General features: G+C 39.8%; 1 protein-coding gene across 2 annotated transcripts in view; it reads right to left on the reverse strand.

Moving 5' to 3' along the window:
• The window catches only part of ARHGEF28 (Rho guanine nucleotide exchange factor 28), a 319529-nt gene that overhangs the window by 239867 nt on the left and 56823 nt on the right, over positions 1 to 22839 (reverse strand). For both annotated transcript variants that reach the window (XM_032278477.1, XM_032278468.1), the window contains exon 2: positions 19703 to 19746. In XM_032278477.1, coding sequence (XP_032134368.1) covers positions 19703 to 19735 — 33 coding nt within the window. In that variant the 5' untranslated portion in view covers positions 19736 to 19746. The remainder of the gene's footprint in view (positions 1 to 19702; positions 19747 to 22839) is intronic.

Genomic DNA, 22839 nt, shown 5'->3' on the forward strand with positions numbered 1-22839 from the left:
CCTGGCCAACATGGCAAAACCCCATTTCTACTAAAAATACAAAAATTAGCCAGGCGTGGTGGCTCACACCTGTAATGCCAGCTACTCAGGAGGCTGAGGCAAGAGAATCACTTCAACACAGGAAACTGAGGTTGCAGTGAGCTGAGATCGCACCACTGTACTCCAGCCTGGGTAACAGGACAAGATCCCATCTCAAAAAATAAAATTAAATAAATAATAATTTAAAATCGTAATAATAATCATCTGTGGGTTCACAAGCTGGCTTCCTGCCTCTGCATTGGTCATGTTTACCATTAGAAAGGCTATTTGGTATTTTCTATGTGGCAACCTCTAAAGAGAAGATTGAAGTGGCTACTTTCTAATAGGTAGATGATATCCTTTAGTTATTTTAGAAAATTCGCTGACCTACCCTGAGTGAATGAGTAGATTCCCCCAGGGCTTTTAACATCATGAGGCCAACAGAGTAACATTCACTAATCTATCTGAGAAGAATCACAGCTCTCCCAGTAACTCATCTTTGTCAAAGCAGGAAACGTCCTAAATGCCATTTCCCCATTCCCTCCCCTATTCCCACCCACATACACACCCACACTAAGTGACTTTTATTTTTACAAAAAAAAAAAAAAAATTTAAGATGGAGTCTCGCTCTGTCTCCCAGGCTGGAGTGCAATGGCACAATCTTGGCTCACTGCAACCTCCGCCTCCTGGGTTCAAGTGATTCTCCTGCCTCAGCCTCCTGAGTAGCCAGGACTACAGGCACTCATCACCGTGACTGTCACCATACACAGCTAATTTTTGTATTTTTAGTAGAGACAGAGTTTCACCATATTGGGCAGTCTGGTCTCGAACTCCTCACCTTGTGATTCCTTCCCCACCCCCACCTCCCAAAGTGCTGGGATTACAGGCGTGAGCCACTGTACCTGGCCACAAATTATCTTTTACACCAACCAAGATTACTTGTAAAAAAGAGTGGAGTTTATACTTCCATACAAAGACAGACAAAACTCATAACACACACACACACACACACACACACACACACACACACACACACAATGTTGGGAAAGGATAAGTAGAGACTTTTAAAGCCTTTCGAATAATTGAATTAAAGAGAAAGAGGAAAACAGGCAAAGTCTAGAACCTTCTCTCCTGACCTCCTTGAAGGTAGCAGGTGAGCCCAGTAGACTTTCTTTTAGTTAAAGATTCCTGTGGGCTACCTGACCTCCTCTTCCTCCCTGGGACTCCTGAGTGTGGCCAGGCCCAGGGCCTGAGATCCACCTGAGTGCCATCCTGTTCCCACGGAAACTCCCAAGAGGATCCAGATTCTCCCCTGTTTTTTCATACCTTCTAAGAGCTTGCCTTCTAGGAATCAAAGTAAAGAATCAATACATTGAGAATCAGAGAACCCCAATGCCCTGAAAAAAAGTCTAGATTTAGATTTGCAAGGCATTATAGAAATGATTTCTGTCTTCAGTACCATTCAGGCAATTTGACTAAGTGTCATCCATTTAACCATGGAACACAGAGTTGCATAAACTGACAGACTGAGCTTTCCCTACTATATTGTCTGTGTGCCAACTGACATTAAAATAGAGATAACCTCCATTCTCTGAACTTCCACTCTCTGAACTCTGGCTTTCCAGTTGGATTCAGGTAACTTTTTAGATTAATCTATTGTTATCTGATCTATAACTTTTCCTACCCCAAAAGATTTAGATATTCTTTGCTATCTAAACTCACCATATAAACTCTTGCTATCTCAACTCAGGATCCAAACACATTCAGATGTCAGGGAATGCCTATAATTTCAGTGACGAAAAAATCAACTTTAATCTCACACTGAGGTAGGATGAAGATTGGTTGCAACTCGAAAGGTTGGAAGAACCCTAATCAGAAATCCCTGCTCCCAAGAGGGCTACATAATCATTTCAAGTGTCTTTAACAAAATTATACCATACAATTTCATACCCATCAGGATGGCTATTATTTGAAAATAAAAAGTGTTGGCAAAAATGTGGAGAAAATAGAACACTTGTGTACTGCTGGTGGGAATGTAAAATGGTGCAGCCGCTGCGGAAAAGTTTGACAGTTCCCCAAAAAGTTGTATGCAGAATTACCATATGATCCAGCAATTTCACTTCTAGGTGTATACCTAAAAATTGAAAGCAGGGACTCAAATGGATACTTGTACATCCATGTTCCTAGAGTAATAAAATTCATAGACGCAAAGAGTAGAATGATAGTTACCAGGGGCTTTGGCAAAAGAAGGACAGGGAGTTATTGCTCAGAGGATACTGAGTTTTAGCTGGAGAAGATGGAAAAGTTCTACATATGCATAGTCCTAACAGCTGCACAACAATGTGAATGTATTCAATGCCACCAAAACTATACACTTAAAATTGATTAAATGAAAAATTATATGTTATGATATTTTACCAGAATTTTTTTTTAAAAAAGACCTATACCGGAGACCATAATGAGATATCACTATACACCTATCAGAATAACTAGAATAAAAAATAGTGGTAATGCCAAATACTTGCAAGGATGCAAAGAAATTGGCTCTCTTGTACAATGCTGGTGGGAATGTAAAATGATACAGCCATTCTGGAACATTGTTTGTCGGTTCCTTTAAAAACTAAACATACACTTACTATACAACCCAGCAATCACATTCCTGAACATTTATCTCAAGAACATCCACATTTGAAACGTTATGAAAACTATGTTCACACAAAAACCTATACACATTTGTTCATAGCAGTTTTATTCATAATAGACAAAACCTGGAAACAAGCAAGATGTCCTACAAGAGGTGAATGGTTAAACAAACTGGACACGCGTACCGTGGAATACAACTCATCAGCAAGAAAGGATGAGCCATTGATACATGCAACAACTGGCTGTTTCTTAAGGGCATTATGCTGAGTGATTAAAAAGGCAGTCCCAAAAGATCATAAGCTGTATTGCTTCATATATATAACATTCTTGAAATTACAAAATTATAGAGATCGTGGTGGCTCACGCCTGTAATCCCAGCACTTCGGGAGGCCGAGGCAGGTGGATCTCGAGGTCAAGAGGTTGAGACCATCCTGGCCAACATGGTGAAAACCTGTCTCTACTAAAAATACAAAAAAATTAGCTGGGCATGGTGGCACATGCCTGTAGTCCCAGCTAGTAGGGAGGCTGAGGCAGGAGAATTGCTTGAACCCGGGAGGCAGAGGTTGCAGTGAGCCGAGGTTGCACCACTGCACTCCAGCCTGGTGCCTGGTGATGGAGTAAGACTCTGTCTCAAAAAAAAAAAAAATTATAGAGATCAAGAAAAGATTAGTTGTTGTCGGGTTAGGCATGGTGGAGAGGGGAGGGTTGGCATATGTATGCACCACAGTTCATCTACTCATCGATGAAAGCTGAAGATACTGGCAATTCTGAACCATCAAAAATGCTTCAAAAATTAATCTGTATCCCCATTTTTAACTAAAGACCACATCCAATTTAATGGCTAATTGCCCCTTCCCATCATCTCAACTTCCACTGAAAGCACAATGGCAGTTACCAACAGAAATCTCACTGGCAACCTGTCAGGTATCATTTTATTTGGCTTATTTTTTTCCCCTGTTTTGCCTGGGGGAAAACTCCCTATTGAGTTCAGTCAGAGGTTTTGATACAATATCATCTATTTTCACATTTAATCCTCTGCCATCTGTGAATAAATACCTTTTTAAAATTCAAAAATACAATGATGTATAAGGTGTTCCACTTCAAAACAAACCGAGTATTTAAAAATCTAATTTCAAACATACGATTTAGTGTATTTATGAAAAGTGTTCACCACTGGCTTTTATAAAAGAAAACACTGTACTGCTACAAACAGGATTTTATGTATAGGTAACTTTTCTAAAATACCTTTATTAATGAATTCTTAATGAAGAATTCAGTAAAAATGTAAAGAACCATAAAAGTCACAATTCAAAATAAAAACAGAGAACTGCATTATTATGAAAGCCAGTCTTGGACTTCCCACTGAAAAAGTCATTTAACTCATTTTGCCTCACTAGCCCTTGGGATATTCTTATATTCCAACTCATGGGAAGTGTTTTCGGTTTCTCACCAAAATATACGCTATTCCTTTCACACAACATTTTATGGTGACTTTATTTTTTCAAACCTCTCAGGGATGAATTTAATTTTTAAACTATACATTGTAATTATATATATTTATAGGGGACATTTTGATATTTTGATATGTACTTATTGTACAATGATCCAATCAAGGCAGTTCGTGTGTTCAACCACCTCCTGCATTTATCATATCTTTGGGTAAGAATATTCAGAAGCTTCTCCTCTAGCTCTTTTGTAATATACAATACTTTCCTGTTAACTATAGTCATCCTACTGTGCAATACAACACCTGAACTTATTCCTCCTCTACAATTGTAACTTTGTACTCACTGACCAACCTCTCCCCATCCTCTCTCCTCCCCTTGTGATGACTTTAAATGGAAAAATCTGTGATTCTTGATGGACTCACAAAATTGTTTTTATTGTTCTTCTCTTTATTTAAAAAAAGATTATACAATTTGGGCTCAGAGTAAAAAATTCAAACAGTAGACCAGTGCGTATGTAGAAGGCATTCCTCACTCCCACTCCAGGAGTTTGGATATCATTCTAGAAGTGTTCTGTCAATACATAAGTATTTCTCATTTAAAAAACACACACATGGGATTCCACATTCTTCTATAACTTGTGTTTTTAAAAAACTACCATATATCATAGATATCTTCCCACATCAGCACATTCGGACCTCCATCATTCTTTTCAAAGACCAGATGATTGATTTAACCAACTGTCTAAAGATGGACATTGTGATTGATCCCAGTATTTTATGTTTAACTTTCTTTACATATTGGAACATTGAATGGGAGTGGGTGAGTCCTAAGAAACATTCTCTCGTAAGAGTTTACATTTTTCATTGACTAGAAGTTATCAAAATAGATTCTACCGCTGAGAATAGACTTTTGAAAGCAGTATGGTCAGGTTGGCAGGTGGGACTCATAAATTTTTTAAATCTAATTTATGAGTGGTCAGGTACATTTAAACAGATTAATGCTTTAATGATCCAACTTTATTAGATAATCTGCTGAAAATCTCTGCTGAAAATGAATACTCCAGTAATCACTTTACTTTTTCTGTAGATTCTTTGTTATCTATTCTCAAAGGGATACAAGAAGCTATGTTTCCTCTTTCCACACAGTCACTTTCAGTAACTACAGCCATATTCTAAATAATAGTTATGTCACATGCATAAATATATTGTTTCAGTAACCTAGATTTTCAAATTCCCTTCCATGAGCACGCCCACTGCTCAGCACTTTCCACACCCAGATCACCCACAAAGAGAGCCCTCCTGTAATGTTACTCCACAACCTGGTAATTTCTAATTCTACGGTGGCATAAAAGTCTTTGTCAACTTTATAAAAGTTGTCTTAAGTCTTTGACATGGTCTATACCTGCAACTCTTTCTAAATTGTTTAGATTTTTCCCTAAATCAATCTCTCTCTCCTCTCCCCTCCAACCCCATGCTTCCCCTTATTATTGATCTGCTCAAAAGAAGGCAGGCCTGAGGACAAGTCCCTGGGGAAACAGGGAATCTTGCTAGCCATGTACCCTTAAAGGATCCCCACATCAGGGCCACCTTCCATGAGCATAACCTCATTGTTATTCAGAAACTGCCCTCCCCATCCCGCCACACACACACACACACACACACACACACACACACACACACACACCCCTCTAGGTGAGAAACTAGGGCTACCTCTTCTGCCCCCAATAATTCTACCATCTGTGAGCAAAGCTTGATGTTATTCTCAAAACTCAAAAGAAAAGTGTTCGCAAAATTAAGTGTAAGTACGTGGAGAACACATGGAACAACATACAATGTGGTGATGTGGGTAGAGGCTAAAGACATGGGTTCCAATGCTAGCATTGCCCTCACCAGACATGTGATGGCTCCAGCCTCCTCTCCCAGGCTCACAGCAACCCTCCCCTCCAGTCAGCCAGTGCCAACCAGTACATGCACCCTCTCTCAGACCACGCCCTCTCCTTGGACCACCCTTTACCTGTGTGACCTGGCTAATTCCAGTCTCCATTGTGAACCCAGCTTCTTCCCAGGCTCTGCAGTCCATTTGCCTGTCCTGTGGTTTTGGAAGCATTCTCAGCATGTTCTTATCCAACCATTTATCACAATTATCACATATAATCAGTAGTGAATTCTCATGGGCAGGGCAGCCTGTTTCCTCAACCTTTGGAAAAAAGCCAGAAACCAGAGGCAGATTTTTCCATAAAGCTTCAGGGCTCCCGGAGACCTCTTCCAATGCTTTGGGAGGACCCTAAACAACATGGTCATAGTCAGTCCCTTCTTATCCTCAATAGCAAGATACTGTTCAAAATGGGATCGAATTTGACCTGTACAAAGCTGGGGTGGTCACCAGATCACCATCAGAGGAAAGCAACAATAACAACATAGAGTATCACAAGATTAGCTTTTAATTTGGTGTTTATCCAAAGTGTTCTAGGTGAATGATGTTACAGAAAAATTAAATAAAAGTGTTCCATGCAGGGGTAAGGGATGGGGTATTTTAACCACAATTTGTTAAGATGCCTTTCTCTTTCCATTCAATCTCCACTCAGAAACACTCCCCTTCCATTGGGTGGCACTGGAACATCAGAGGGCATTTTCAGGACCTAGATAAGAGGAATCTGAATTGGAAATGTGAGGTTTATGGAATTTGCCAGCTTTTTAAAATTTGTTATCTATCATTATAAATGAATATTCACTTTCAATCTAATTTTGTTTTTATAATGATATTCCTCTTCTGAAAGGGAATCCTTCCAATGGCATAATCTTCAGGCCTCACAAAACCTGCATCTGCCCCTGCCTGTATTTCACTTAGTACTTGAAACTTAAAATCTTTCATATGAATTAATGCATGCATGAATGCACACAGGGCGAGTCACTTAACATCACCAAGTTCATCTCCACTGCTAAACAATGTGTGGCTCTAATGAAACAGCAAATGTGTGAAAACATGTTGTAGGGCACTACGAGATGCTCTCATCAAGTAAGGTAGTAACTTCATGGAGATGCCCTCATCAAGTAAGGTAGTAACTTCATGGTTGCTATGGTTTAAATGTCCCCTCCAGAAACTCATGTTGAAATTTAATCCCCAGTGTGGTAGTACTGACAGGTAGGTCCTTTAAGAGGTAATTGGATCATGAGGGCAGAGATCTCATGAATGGGTTAATCTATGCATGGATTAATGGGTTACTAATTAATGGGTTATTAATTAACCCATGGATTAATGGGTTATTAGTCCATGCATAGATTGGGAGGGGACTGGTGGCTCTATAAAAAGAAGGAGAGAGACCTGTGAGCACACTCAGCCCCTCAGACGCGAGACCCTCTGCCTTCTCAGGACCTTTCAGAGAGTCCCTACCAGCAAGGCGGCTCTCACTGCATGTGCCCCCTCAACTTGAACTTCCCAGATTCTAGTTCTGTAAGATATAAATTTTGTTTCTTATAAATTACCCAGTTTCAGGTATTCTGTTATAAGTAATGGAAAACAGACTAACTCAATTTTTTTTCAAAGATGCAGATTATAGTAACTATAAGTGCTGGGAGATACTAATAAAGAATGCTAAAGAAGGGGGTAAAAAAAAAGAGTTCACATGACGTGGCTCACAGATAATCTTTTCTGAGTTAGGGGATTCTTCAGGAACTTTCTGCCTGATAAAGTAAGCTTTTCATTCCCTATAGTTTTAACCCAACTTCCTGTTAAGTTCTAGTTCTCAGCCAGGAATTGTCTACCTCAAAAAGACTTCCTTAATTGTTATTGCATAACGTTTACATATTCCATATAGTACCTTAAAAATATTAAGTTTCAAACTCTGAGACATGTTCCCCAAATCTCCAAATTCACTACCATCATGATGCCAGCCCCCTCCTGCTGGACCTTCTATCTCTTCGTACAGCTGGAATACAAATACTCAAATGACAGTCCCAGTCCCAAAATAGTGATGGTCACATACCTGCTGGGAAAACTCACAGTACAGAAATAAGCAAACAACAAAATTAAAGAGTGCTCCAGGAGGAGCCTCACCACTGTTTATTGAATGGCACTAAATTAGAACTGTGTATTAATTCAACAAATATTTATTATGTAATACATGCCAGGCAGTATACTAGTGATGGAAAATCAGTGGACAAAAACAATTGTCCACTAGAAGATTATGCCATTGGAAGGATTCCCTTTCAGCAAAGGAATAAAATTATAAAAACAAAATTAGGTTGAAAGCAAATATTCATTTACAATGATCAATTACAAATTTTAATTGAATGTTTGAGTCTCTGCTGTATCAGTGCTTACAATAAAAGGGACACTAAACAAAACGGTAACAACCACCACTCTCTCAAAATAGAAAATGTCTAGAGGACCATATTAAGGATGTGACATTTGAGCTGAAATCTGCAAGGTGAGTAGGAATTTAATTATACGAAGGGGAAGGGAGCAAGCGTGTGCCAGGTGAAGAAAGAGCACATACACACACAGGTCCTAGGGCAGGAAGAAGCGTGGCATTCACCAAGAACTGAGAGCAGGACGGTATGGCTGGAGCTTATGGTGTAAAGGGTTTCTGCAACCTTACACATGTGACCCCAAATCATCTTTAATTATCCACAATTTTTGTCAATGGTACCCTCTCCCCAATGACCACAGCCATTACCTGGAATGCTCCTATAAAGGATCAGACAGCAAGCTTGCCTCCCCTCAGTGATCCTCCAGAAACTCAATCTGCAAACATTTACTGAAAGCCTACAGTGCATTGGGCACTGCATGAGGTATTGAAATGTCATGAAGGCTAATAATCTGCATTCAGGAGACGATGTAGAGTCAAATGCATAGCTGTCCGAGGTCATAACCAACATATACTATCACATCCCATTCCTACCTTAGGGGCATTCCTGGATATGGAACAGAAACACCTTGGGCGATGTTCTAGAAATAAGAGAATGAGGAAAGCCCACTAGGGTCGAGAGATTAGAACTTGCCTGATTAAAACAGCTAAATGATATGGCTGCAAGTTGAAAGATGAATGCCAGGAAATAATATTTGAAAGGCATGAAAAAGTCTTCACCAATTCTGAGAAAATGGCAACTCTGAAGAGGCCAGGGACAATAATCCAAAGGTGAATTAGCACAACAGCTGAGGAGAAAGAGAGGACGGCCATGGCCATCAGCAGGTCTTAATGACTGACCATCGACAGAGGACAAAGGATGGAAGAATTAGGAAAACTCAAAGCGGGACACCTGGGAGAGTGGTGGGATGGTAACAGAAATCAGCAAGTTGGAAAGAGGAGTTGCTTAGAGGAAAACTTGGAAAACTTTTACAAAACACAACAGTCTGAATTTAAAGTCAAATCCTGGCTAATTGAGTGATAATAGCAAACAGGCCAGCTGGAAATGGAAGATGAGGCCTGGGCGGAGGTCAAGACGAGAGGGCCTCCAACGTGGGAGTCTTCCAGGAGGAGCAGTGGTCTAAATAACAAGAATAGATGAGCTCACGAGAAAGAGAGGAGAAAGCAGTGGGCCCTGGGGAAAAACCACACAACAGAGGAGAAGAAAGCACAATAGGCAAAGAGAGAACTTGAAAAAGAACCAGCAGGGTTCATGAACAGCGAAAGTACACTTTTTAAACATAAATCAAATCACGCAACTCCCCCACTGATCTATGGGCATGACGCGGCCCCTCCCACCTCTCTGACCTGTCTCCTCTTCTCTCCCCTCCCTCACAACGCAAGGGCCACACTGGCCTTTCGTTGTCCATCAAATACAAAAAGTTCATTTCCACTCCAGGGCCTTTGTGCTTTCTGGTCCCTCTACTAGACTGCTCTCCAGGAGGTCCCAGAGAGGCTAATAATACACACACACCATTCTCTGCCATGCCATAGCCTTGTATTGCCCTAACCCGTACCACATCTGAAATTCTTATTTTTTATTTGTTTACCTAATACCGTCTGTCTCTCACTCCCGTGTGCGTTCCGGGAGAGAACAGGGACTTGGGACCTTGTTTCTCACTCTCTGCCCTTACGGTGTGTGGAACTGAATGGAACCTTGAGAAAATAAACACCTTAGATTAAGCAAGAGCAAACTTGGTGACCTTCATAAGATCCATTTCAATAAAAATAACAGTATCAAGATATGGAGAGGAAAAGAAGGCCAGAGCTAGAGACCCTTATTTAAAACATGCACACCCTCCTCAGGTGTAAGGGGGAGGAACTTGATAAGGTAGGATAGCTACAATCACACCTTCTATAAGGGCTGCCTTTCTAGAAGATGTAAATAAAACACTTTACCTGGATCACATGTTACTTCTTCTATTGAGACTTCTCCCAGAGAAAACTCTGACCCATTTGCATCATGCCTAAAATCTTTGCTTAGAAGGTAAAATATTTTAAAAACTCAAATAGAACAAAAATATGGGTTACTTCAAGTTCTTTATTAAAAATACAAGCTGCACATTACCCAAATTGTGGGGGCTGTCACTGAGATATAGGAAGTGAGGCAGCATCAGACTCTAAGAACACTTGGCACTTATTTACCCACGGACCTCAACCCATACCCACAAAAAAATTTCTTCAAAGTTGGGCACTAGGCTGACTCTTCCTGAGGTCTTCCGTAGCTGTGTATTCACCTTTGGGCCTTTCCCCAGAAGCCTGTCATCTCAGTGTGACAGTAGGAGGGGTCACCATAAAGTGGTATTGTATTGAGAGAAAAGGAAACTCTTTCTTTCAAAATGTGAAATGGGATGAAGCTAATGGAGGATTTGTAAAATGTTTCTAAGTCAAAGGTTTTGCTAAAGTCTAAGAAGTGGCTTTTCCCCTCTGCTCCTGCCAGAACTAACAAGCAATCTCCTGAAGCAGCTAAGGAGCTTCAGACTTCCCAGGAATTGACATCTCACAGCTGCTGCCCAGCCTGGGTAAAACAGTTACCATGGTCCTCTTTGCTCTGTGGCAAGAATATGCTGCTTTGGCATTTGTTTGCACCCTCAGGAGGAAAACAGGAGAAAAAGCAAAGAGATAAAAACAAGGCCATCTAGAGAGGGTAGGAAAAGGTCGAGTTAAGTTAGTAGAAAACAAAAGCCACCAAAGAGAACAAACTTCAGGGAGCACAGATTAACCAACAACGGCAGAAACCCCCAGAAGGTGGCAATTCGCTGAGATGCACATGCCGCTGTGTTTTAAGTTAAGACACAAGTAATGTCCATGTAATCTGCTAAAAACAAATTTGCACAAAGTAAACACGTGATCTAGAAGTTAAATTCAAGCAAAGGACCCACCTGATTCCATTGACTAAGCCAGACTAAGCTTTACTAACCTATTTTAAAAGATACCCTTACCTACCACCCTCTGACACCTGAGCTAATGAAATTTCTATTATTTTGAGCTGTGGAGGAGCTGAATGGAGCAAATGACTGTCAATTAATAGGTCTGGCTTCTTGTGAGCAAATGAGCTTTAGAAGGTCAGAGCTTGTCTAGACATAGTTACCAGCAGCATCCTCTAGTGAGATAAAAGAAAAGAGAGATGCTTTAATTTAAGGTCCAGGAAGGAGCGCCATTCTTCATGTCAGAAAGCTCAAAGGCAGCTGCAGAACAGGAAAGGATAAAACGGTGCCCTTGAGTACTTGGTCAAGGAGGAAGTGGAGATGTGACAGAGCAGTGGGGGAGGTCATTAGCAGTGAAGGTGGGAAAACCCCAGGCTTATTGTGGGATCTGCCACTAACAAACTTTCTGAGCAAAAAAATATAGATTTTTTTCATGACTTCTAATAGAGCATTTAAAAATCCAGAGCGTCAAACCAGCTGAGTTAACTTAGTCGAGCCAGTCAGTCTCCCTCTTGGAGACTATTCTCATCAGCAAAGTGAGGGTGCCCAGGCAAAGGTCCCCAAGATGCCCTCACTGACTAATATTTTCAGTTGATGGGCACGAGGCCAGTCATACATACGTGGCCCACGAGGGGATGCAGAGCCACTAGGAGAGAAGGGCAGTGTCTGGAGGACAGGATTTCCTTCCACAGGAACCAAAAGCCAAAGGGAATCTGCGGGAATCCGGAAAAACGCGTCTGCTGGGTGACCCCAGAACAAAGCCACCATGTCATTCACCACCTCAATAGGAAGCTGCTTCCCTGGGCTGGGGAAGAGTCCATCCAGATAACTTGGGCCCTATCCTCCGGCCCTCCCTCCAGAAGGCTGGGACCAAGGGGTGTATGCTCCACCAAGTGTTCAAGGAAGCTATACCAAGATCCAGAAATTAGAAAAGGCTGAATGGGAGAGAGTTTAGCCTCATTACCTCTAGACATCAGATTATACCTTCAACACACACGATGAGCCCAGCAGCAACCAACATACTTGGGACCAAACACAGGAGGAGGCAGTGACTCAGAATAAAAGAGTAACATAAACATGAAATGCTAAGGGAATAAGGAAGCATCTCAGATCCAGCTGGCGACAAGCTACTGAAGAAAAAAACTCCACTGCCCAAATGGTTATACAATTTGCAGGCTCCAGAGAAAAAAGTGATTACACTCTTCTCAGTCAGTTGCTATGATTAACACGTCTGCGAAGCATGTCAGAGGGTGGAGGAGAGCAAGAGCCCACACACACAGTCTCACACATGCACCCTCTGCAGATGTTAAAAAATCTCCATGGCTTAGGTGTTCATATTAGTCAGAATTTGAGAAATGGCAGAAGTGAAGAACCATGGCAAAAAAGGAAGATTAAAGCAAGCAAGGAGATTTCTTTCTTCTAACCCTTCACCAACTTAATCAACATACCAAATTTAACATCCTACATTTCTTTGTACAATGAAAATGAGAATGTAATCCCCAATTACACAATTATCAGTCATTAAAGCTAAAGAAATAGACATTAAATATTTCTGAAAGTTGCTGAATAAAATTTCAACTATTAGATCTTATTTGCAAAGCAATCCACTCAAACTTAAAATATGTATGCCCTTCATCCAGCAATTCCAATCCTAGGAATCTATCCCATAGAGATGAAAGTATCAACATATAAGGACATATGGGTAGGATGCCTGGTGAATAATTGTTCATGGTTGCCAAAATCTGAAATAAAATGAATGTCTATCAACAAGGAATGAGCTTGTCCCATACCTATTCATTAACTAGGGTGAGTTTGAGCTATGTCGATGGCTTGCTTATAGGAGTTTCTACAAAGTATCACAGAGCTGGAAAAGATACAGAAATCCACATAATATTATCCTTCTAGTAAAGCTTGTATATGTATATATGAATACAGAAAACATGAAAATGTTTGCACTAAGTCCATGGTTCTCAAACTTTGGCACACAGCAGAATCGCTTGAAAGTTTCATTAAAACACAGATTGCTGGGCCCCACCCACAGAGTCTCTGATTCAGTAGGTCCAGGGTGAGGTCTGAGAATTTGCATTTCTAGCAAGTTCCTAGGGAGGCTGATACTGTTGAGACCCCCTGCAGGAGGTGACTCTAAGGGTTAGCTCAGAGTACAGGAAGGGGAAGTATAAAATGGGGGTAAGGGGAAATGGGGTCCTAGCCATTATAATAAAAACAGCATTTCCATAATATTCCTTATGGTATATCGTGTGTGTGTGTGTGTGTGTGTGTGTGTGTGTGTGTGTGTGTGTGTGTGTGTTTACATTTGCCAAACAAATTTTAGTATTAACCAAAATGCTAATAAAGTTATCTCAAAAAGAGAATTTCTTTCGAGAAATTTATTTTAAGAAATTTGAGGAATTACAGGTATGGGCACAGTGGCTCATGCCTGTAATCCCAGCACTTTAGGAGTCCAGGGTGGGAGGATCACTTGAGCCCAGAAGTTTGGGACCAGCCTAGGCAACATGGCGAGACCCCATCTCTGCAAAAAAATACAAAAATTAGCCCAGTGTGGTGGTGAGTGCCTCTAGTCCCAGCTACTCTGGGGCCTGAGGCAGGAGGATTGCTTGAACCCAAGAGGTAGAGGCTGCAGTGAGCCAAGATTGCACTACACTCCCCAGCCTCAGTGACACAGTGAGACCTTGTCTCAAAAACAAAACAAAACAGAAAAAAGGTAGAATTTCAAATGATTTTCACTTTCTTTTTAATTTTACTTACCATATTCTTTATAAGTATTATTTAATCATTTTAAATAAAGCCATTTTAGTTGAGGAAAAATTGGAAAATCTGTGGAATTAACAATTTATCAAGCAAGATTTTTTCTGTTTTATTCATAGCACTAAACTGATATTTCAGAAAGATTAGCATAAATTATACTGTACAAACAGTTTTTGTTTATGTTGAGGTAGGGTATTGCTCTGTTACCCAGGCTGCAGTGCAGTGGTGTGATCATAGCTCACTACAGCCCTGAACTCCATGGCCCAAGCTATCCTCCCACCTCCGCCTCCCAAGTATCTGGGACTACAGGCTTGAGCTAATTTTTTACACACCTGGCTAATTTTTTTTTTTTTTTTTTTTTTTTGGTAAAGAAAGTTCTCACTATGTTGACCAGGCTGATCTCGGGAGGACCAAGAGGCCTTTCAAAGTGCTGAAATTACATGTGTATGCCACCACACCCAACCAGGACTTTATACAAAAATAAAATATAATTAATGTAGAAAAGAAAGCTCTCAGATAAATAAGTAGAAAGTGTATTTGTTTTATAACTCTCCTTGACTTACAAAAATTTAGAGAAAACTCAATATAAAAAGTAATCAAAGAGCATTCGTTAGCCAAAACACAAATAGGCTTGTAAATGCAAAATGTCTTCCTCTCTCAAAGTTTAATTAAGTGCCCAGTAAGCAAATCTCTTTTTTTTGGTTTTTGTTTTTTTTTTTTTTTGAGGCAGAGTCTTGCTTTGTCACCAGGCAGCAGGCTGGAGTGCAGTGGTGCGATCTCGGCTCACTGCAACCTCCGCCTCCCAGGTTCAAGCAATTCTCCTGCCTCAGCCTCCCGAGTAGCTGGGACTGCAGACACACGCCACCACGCCCAGCTAATTTTTGTATTTTTAGTAGAGATGGGGTTTCACCATGTTGGCCAGGATGGTCTGGATCTCTTGACCTCGTGATCCGCCCACCTTGGCCTCCCAAAGTGCTGGGATTACAGGCATGAGCCACATCGCCCGGCCCAAAATCTCTCCTCTTAAGCTGTCCTTGCTTCGTTTCCTATCTCTTTCTACATGCAAACCAGGAAAAAGAAGACTAAGAGCAATAATCTAAAAAGAAAATAATCTACTTTCTCATGGCAACATGAAATTAAAACAAAGTAATTAATTAAAAAATAAAAACAAAATTAAAATATCTTTATAATTTCCAGTACATAACTTTTAAGCTCCCAAGTGGCGTCAACTGAAGAGTTTTAAACCAGAAAAAGAAACATCTTAGGTTGGTTACATTGATTCTAATTTACATTTTTCCAGGCTTTTGCACTTCTCATTAGCTTCACCACGCAACCATTTTTCTGGCTTAAAATACACCTCCTAATACTATTGTAACATTCAATCTAAAAATTAAGCCTAGACTTTAAAGCAGACTGCAGGCCTCTGGCATTTTTTTCTCCTGGGAATAAACAGATTAGCCTTCCAGCTCAGCTCCTTCAGTTTCCTTCCAAGCACGAATGCAGGAAGTTGCTCAGAGACTCAGAATTGGATTCGCAATGCTAATATCCCTAAGTTCTGCAAATTGATATTATAAAGCTCTTGGCTGCCAGTCTCACCAATTCCTGCTTCTTTTCTGATATTATTACAGTACAGGGTTTCTCTTTTTCTGCAACTACAACTCAGTGAACTTCCATGGTTTCTTTTAAAAATTAGGCTAAAGCTGGCCATGTTGACACGTGCCTATAGTCCCAGCTACTGGGCAGGAGGCTTGCTAGGGCCCAGGTGGTCGAGGGTGCAGTGAGCTAAGATCATGCCACTGCACTCCAGCCTGGGCAACGATGAGGCCCCATCTCAAGATAAATTTTAAAAAAATAATAAATAAAATAAAATTCCGACTGACTCTGTGGCTGAGTTCAGGAACATTCCTATATCTCCAAGAAGAAGATAGTCTCCTTCCTAAAAATGAGCAAACAGAAATGAGCCAAAACAATTCTACAGCGTAAGAGACAGAGCCAAAGACGCCACCTCCTTCTGAAACAGATTCCTGGAAGGTAGAGAAAAAAAAAATTAATTCTTGCTTTGTGCTCATAATAAAAATTTATCTCTATAAAACTATGTGGGCATAACAAGGCCAAGATTTGACAATGCTACATAAAAACTAAAAGGGATAGAATCTAAAATTGTGCTGGCAAGCAAGAACAAAAACAACTTGACACTACTAAAAACTTAAGTGGAAACAAAGACAAAAACATTCTTCCAGAATGCAACCCTCCTCTCTCCCCAAAAAGAAAATCCAACCCAATCCTTGGGTATCAGTTGCTCTAGAAGGGGAAAACAGTAGTGGAAGAAACAATCTTGAAAAGAAAAATCAAAAGTGTTCATCGATCCAAGCAAAATGCATGGGGAATTTAAAAAAATATTTACATCCATAGATTTTTCTATAGGTATAAACATATCTCTCATCTTCAGGAAAGATTCTCTATAGTGACCTGACAGAGTCAAAGAAGCATTTTAGCCATAAAAATGTTATAAGAATTCCATCAAAACAGTTTATAAGCAAAGGAATAAAAAAATCACCTGTAAGACACATCTGAATGAGGTACCCTTTTTTTGAGAGGTGGGTAGAAATTGGCAAATAATTTCAATCAATTTTTCTTCCTGATTATTATTCCACTTATGTAATCTAATTGTCCTTAAGATAACTCTTATTAATTTATATATTTTTAAAAGTCTGTTGTAATGAGATTTTTCTAGGGCATTAGCATACAATTATGCATAGTGTTGTTTTATAATTTTAATACAGCTTCCCAATAGATAATAGACTTCACAATTTCCAGTGGAGAGGGTATCCTTATTATACAATTGACAGAGGTATTTTAATTTGTTTTTCCAAAAGAAATAGTCAAAATAACTAAGTAGGATTACTAGAAGTGCATATATAAAGTCACCAAGCCAATAAATCACAGTGAAATGAGAAAACACAGTATCATCTAAATAAATGTCAAAAGGACCTTTGATAAAATTCAACACAGATATAGATAAAACTCTGGAAAAATCTGTATCAAAATGTCAACAAAGCTTAGCATTCATCATGGGATTAAACATGAGGTTTTAATGTTTTCTTTTTGCTATGTCTCTTTCTAATGTTTTACAATAAATATATATAAATAAGAAAAATTATTAAGGCTTTATAAACCAAAATATAGTAAACTAAGAGAAACTAGAAGTGAATATTTATCAAACCTCTGAAGATAGAAGAGCAGAGAGCAGAGAGCAGGTTCTTCCCCAAGATATAGAAACAAATTGTAGGACAATTTTGTGTCTGCTCTGTCAGTGTGGCATTACTCATTTAGTAGATGTTGGTTTAAGGCTTGTTTTCATTATAACATATCTCTACTTATTTCTTGCTGGGTGAGACCAAGTGGCTAGACTGGCTTATGTCAGTTGCAATAATATTGACCAAAAATGTTAAATCAAAAAATGTTATATAGTCTACCATGTATAGTAAGATTCAGTTATGTTAAATATATTTCATATATTTTATCTAAGATATCATTATTTATCATATACATTTAATATTCCACTAGAAAAGAAAAAATACCAATTAAGATGTAATGTTTAATTACCTAGATTTTTATATTTATCAAAAGACCTTTTCCAAATTAATCTATATATAGATTTTTATCATGTAACATGCTGTTATTTCCATGTCTTTCTGGTTAGGTAGTAACTTTGCCTTATAATGCTAGATCATAGTGAAGTCATTTTGAAAGCAATTAACTTAAGTAGTACCAGCAAGATATATAAATAAACTGAAGTGACAACAATATGAACCCAGTGACCAAGGTCATACACATGTAGGTAATGACATCTGCCAGAAAGCACAGAGAATGTAAGAGCATCTCAATTTTAGAGATGTTAAAATGAGAAAAAAAAATTTACACCTTAAAATTAATAAAATATATTAATATTTTAATACAACAACATTATCCATGGAGGTAAGATTATGACTTATTTTCTTAACACTTCTCTGTACTTTTCATTTTACTCGAATCACCATTTTTTTAATTAACTAGAAAAACTTGTTTTTGTTTTCATTTGGTTCATTTAAATCTCTTCTCTCCTTGGGCAATGTGTATTTTGTTTTTTCCCCAAGACTGGTCACAATCTAGTAAGTCTATGTTCAAAATAGCTATATGGGGAGGTTGGTCAGCGACAGGGCTTCTATCCTGATTAGGCTTGTGGATTTGTTTGTCTGTTTTGAGGTAGGGGAGGAGGGCGGAATGAGTAAGGAATAGGAAGGCACATACAGAAAAAAACAACAGTAAGATTTGGGAGTACTTTACAATTTAGCCTCAGACTAGTCTTTTTTTACCTTTAATTATGGCTGGGCCAAGCCCAACTGTCTACAGACACATTTTATGGCCTGCAAATCACAACCTAGAGAGAGTACTAGAGATCACTGGGCAGCCCAAGGGCAGCTTTTCTATTATTCTGGAATGAATTTGGTTTATGACTCTGTCTTCCTCCAGAGAAGTAAGTGTCATGTGTGGAAGGGAGTGAGGGTGAGTGAGTAGGCACCTGGCTGGGTACTGAAGTGTGGGAAGTGGATGAATCTATTCTCATCAACTGAGGATTCTGATTAAATGTGCTCCAATTCCTTGAAATTCTGCTCTAAACCCCAGTTCCCTCACACATCCACGCTCACCTGCCCAGGCCCGCCCCACACCAACACAGTTCCTTTCCAAAGAAGGAAGTTTTGCCTGAAATCAGAAGGAAGGAGGAAACATGAGGCCATCTGCCATTTTCTTTCTTTCTTTTTTTTTTTTTTTTTTAAAGATGGGGTTTCACCATGACGGCCAGGCTGGTCTTGAACTCTTGACCTCAGGTGATCCACCCACCTTGGCCTCCCAAAGTGCTAGCATTACAGGCATGGGTCACCACGCCTGGCCCCATCTGCCATTTTCTGTGTGAGGAAACAATCTGTTCACTTCCCTGCTACCCCCAGTTGTTCTCAAAAATGGCATCCTCCTGGACCCAGATGGCACATCTAACTATGAATCTCACTGGGCATTCCTGTCCCCCAATACCCCCAACTCCCACTTCTGTTTATGTCCAGCATTTTTTGTTTGAAATCCTATTTTATACTTTTAGCTGACACAATTATCACAAAACCTTTCCCCAAAAAAGACACAAACAGAAAATCTTGACTATTATCAAGACATTATCATAAAATAATATGTTCACCTGCCACTTACATGAGTGAACTGTTTCTGAATCCAGAAATTACAGTTAAAAAAATACTGAGGGAAATATAAAATCCAGACTTGAAAACAGGAGCCAACCAGTTTTAAAAAGCTCCATGCAAATACTTGAACTAGACAGTAACACTCAGTGTGTTGTTTTTAAAAAGCCTTAACTTAATAGAAAGAAAAATATTTCTCCCACTTCAGTCACATGGTTTGGAGTTAAGAAAGGGCCCCTTGGACCTGAAGCCCAGTGCTTAGCAACTTACGTAAAGAGGTGCTTCGCTGCAGCTCAACTCCATGGCTTTCGCATCTGCAATGAAAATAATAAACAAGAGCAGTTATTGCGGGAGGCCCCGTGGAACCGACCAGCAGAGCTCTCTGTGTCCTGCCCTACAGTTATCAACATTGTGGAGGGAGGAGCAAGCTCATTTGATAGGAAAACTGCAGAGACAAAACATAAAAGAATAAAGGACTAAGATGTTATCTAAATAAAATATCCTCCCCTAGAACACAATATGATGGCCCCTCAAAAAATTACATGTAGAATTACCCTATGACTTAGCAATTCTACTTTCAGGTATATACTCAAAGAATTAAAAGCAGGGATTGAAAGAGATATTTTTATACCTATGTTCCTAGCAGCATTATTCACAATAGCCAAAGATAGAAAAACCCAAATGTCCATTGACAGATGGATGGATAATCAAAATGTGGTATACACATGCAATGGAATATTATCCTGCCTTGAAAAGAAACAAAATTCTGGTACATGCAATAACATGAATGAGCCAATCACAAAAGGACAAATACTGTATGATTCTACTTATATGAGGTACCTAGACAGTCAAGAAAAAGAAAAACTCATAGAAAAAGAAAGTAGACAAGAGATTACCAGAAGCCGGGGGCTGGGGAGAATAGAGAGTTATTATTTAATGGCTACAGAGTTTCAGTTTAGGAAGATAAAGAAGTTCTGGAGATGGATGGTGGGGGTGATGCTTGCACAATGTGAATGTACTTAATTCCACTGAGTTGTACCTGAAAAATGGCTCAAATGGTAAACCTTATGTATATTATCAAAATAAAAAATCATAGTAATTATAGTGCACATAGTGTCTATGAGGCAAAATAAAAATAATTTGAATTTGAAAAAATATATATCCCACCACCTTAATTATTTTATATTAGTTTCCACACATAAAGAAACTCTGTGACCCCAGACACTAACCCATATACTGCTCCTAAAATAAAAATATTTCAGAAAGCCAAGAAAGATCAACATAAGTATGTTGAAAGTTTCACCTATGTTCATTGCTTGGCTCAATTCCAAAGTCAGAGTCCACTTTTGGCCAGGTGAGGCAGAACAGCACAGTAACAAGATAGTTCGATTGCCTCTCCTACACAGACGGCCAGAGAGTTCAGCTGCACGATCGCATGGGTAGGATGCAGCCCATGGTCAAGCTAGCCAACCTGCCAGGTGTGTGTACCTGGATCTGCCTCTGGGTGTGCCCACCCCTTTAAAAATAGCACAGATGGATAGATAAACAAAATGTGGTGAATACATACATTGGAATGTTATTCAGCCTTAAAAAGATATACAATCCCGACAAATGCTACAACTGGCCAAGCCTTGACAACATTACCCTAAGTGAAATAAGCCAGACAGAAAGGATAAATACTATATGATGCCAGTTATATGAGGTACCTAAAGTAATTAAACATGAGTTTGACATAAGAAGCCGAAAAAAAAAAGATTGGTGATTGCTAGGGGTGGGGCACGGAGGAGTTTACTCTTTATAGGATATGAGCTTTCAGTTCTGCATAGATGACAGTGTTCCCGCGGTGGACAATGGTGATGGCTTCACGGCAACATGCTTAACACAACACTACTGGCCTGTGTTAAAAATGGTTAGGATGGTAAATTTTATGTTGTCTATTTTGCCACAATTAAAAATTTTAAAAAAAAAAAAAAAAAGCACTTCGAAACTTGTTTTCCACCAAGGGAAAAAAAAAAAAGACAGAATCACTCACTGAACACCAACTGTGGTCAGGTATTCCATCAAGATAATAAAGACATGCATTCTGGGTCCACCAGAAAGTGTTCCAACCCTCAAGGGGTTCCAAGATGAGCAAAAGAGAATGAAAGATTGGGAGAAAGGGAGGAGCAGGCTGCATGAGAATTCTAAATGGGGCAGACAGGGAGACTCACTGGTCCCCACACCCTTGTCTCCCTCGTGCTGCACACTTGAGGCCTGGGTTCTACTCCTTAAGCCAAGCCTGGCTCTGCATCCTCCACCTCCTGGGTTCAGGTGATTCTTCTGCCTTAGCCTCCTGAGTGGCTGGCATTACAGGCATGCGCCACCATGCCCAGCCTCAGCCCTGCTGCAGTACTTTAAGGATTTCTCTTAAGAATGGATTGTGGGGCTGGGCGTGGTGGCTCACACCTATAATCCCAGCACTTTGGGAGGCTGAGGTGGGTGAATCACCTGAGGTTAGGAGTTTAAGACCAGCCTGACCAACATGGTGAAACTCTATCTCTACTAAAATACAAAAATTAGCTGGGCGTGGTAACGAGAACCTGAAATCACAGCGACTTCAGAGGCTGAGGCAGGAGAATCACTTGAACCCGGGAGGAAATGGTTGCAATGAGCCAAGATTGAGCCATTGCACACCAGCCTGGGCAATAAGAGCAAAACCCTGTCTCAAAGAAAGAAAAAAAAAAAAAAAAAAAGAATTGTGACATTTTATACAGTAATCCTGAGAGGATACACTTGACAAGAAAGAGTATTTTCTGAAACATCCTATTTATAGGAATTTTTTATAAAACCATTTAAATTAAGTTTTACTAATACTTCACATACACACTGGTGATAGCATCCTCCTAGGTCCCCAGTCATGTTTCATGAGACATCTTGAGAGATGACAGAGGGTCCTACAAAGCAAAGGGTTTAACAGCAGGGCCCTTCTCAGCCCTCACTTTTATTTAAAATATCATGCCCTGTGGCAGTTTATGTGGACCCACTTAAATGAGTTTATAGAGATTCTCCTGCTTAACCACATGGTTAAGACGATAGATGTGCTAAATTGTATTTTTTTTTTTTTTTTTTTTTTTTTTTTTAGAGACAGGGTGTCACTATGTTGTTCAGGCTGGTCTCCAACCCCTGGCCTCAAGCGATCCTCCTGCCTTGGACTACCACAGTGCTGGGATTACAGGAAACAATCATCAATTTTTGTTTTTTTTTAAGACAGAGTCTCACTCTGTTGTCCAGGCTAGAGTGCCGTGGCATGATCTCAGCTCACTGTAACCTCTGCCTCCCAGGCTCAAACAATTCTTGTACCTTAGCCTTTTGAATAGCTGGCACTACAGGCATGCACCAACTGCCAAGCTAATTTTTGTATTTTTAGT

The sequence above is a fragment of the Sapajus apella genome, unplaced genomic scaffold, assembly GCF_009761245.1.
Source record: "Sapajus apella isolate SASKATOON/1434 unplaced genomic scaffold, GSC_monkey_1.0 scaffold1, whole genome shotgun sequence".
NCBI lineage: Eukaryota > Metazoa > Chordata > Mammalia > Primates > Cebidae > Sapajus > Sapajus apella.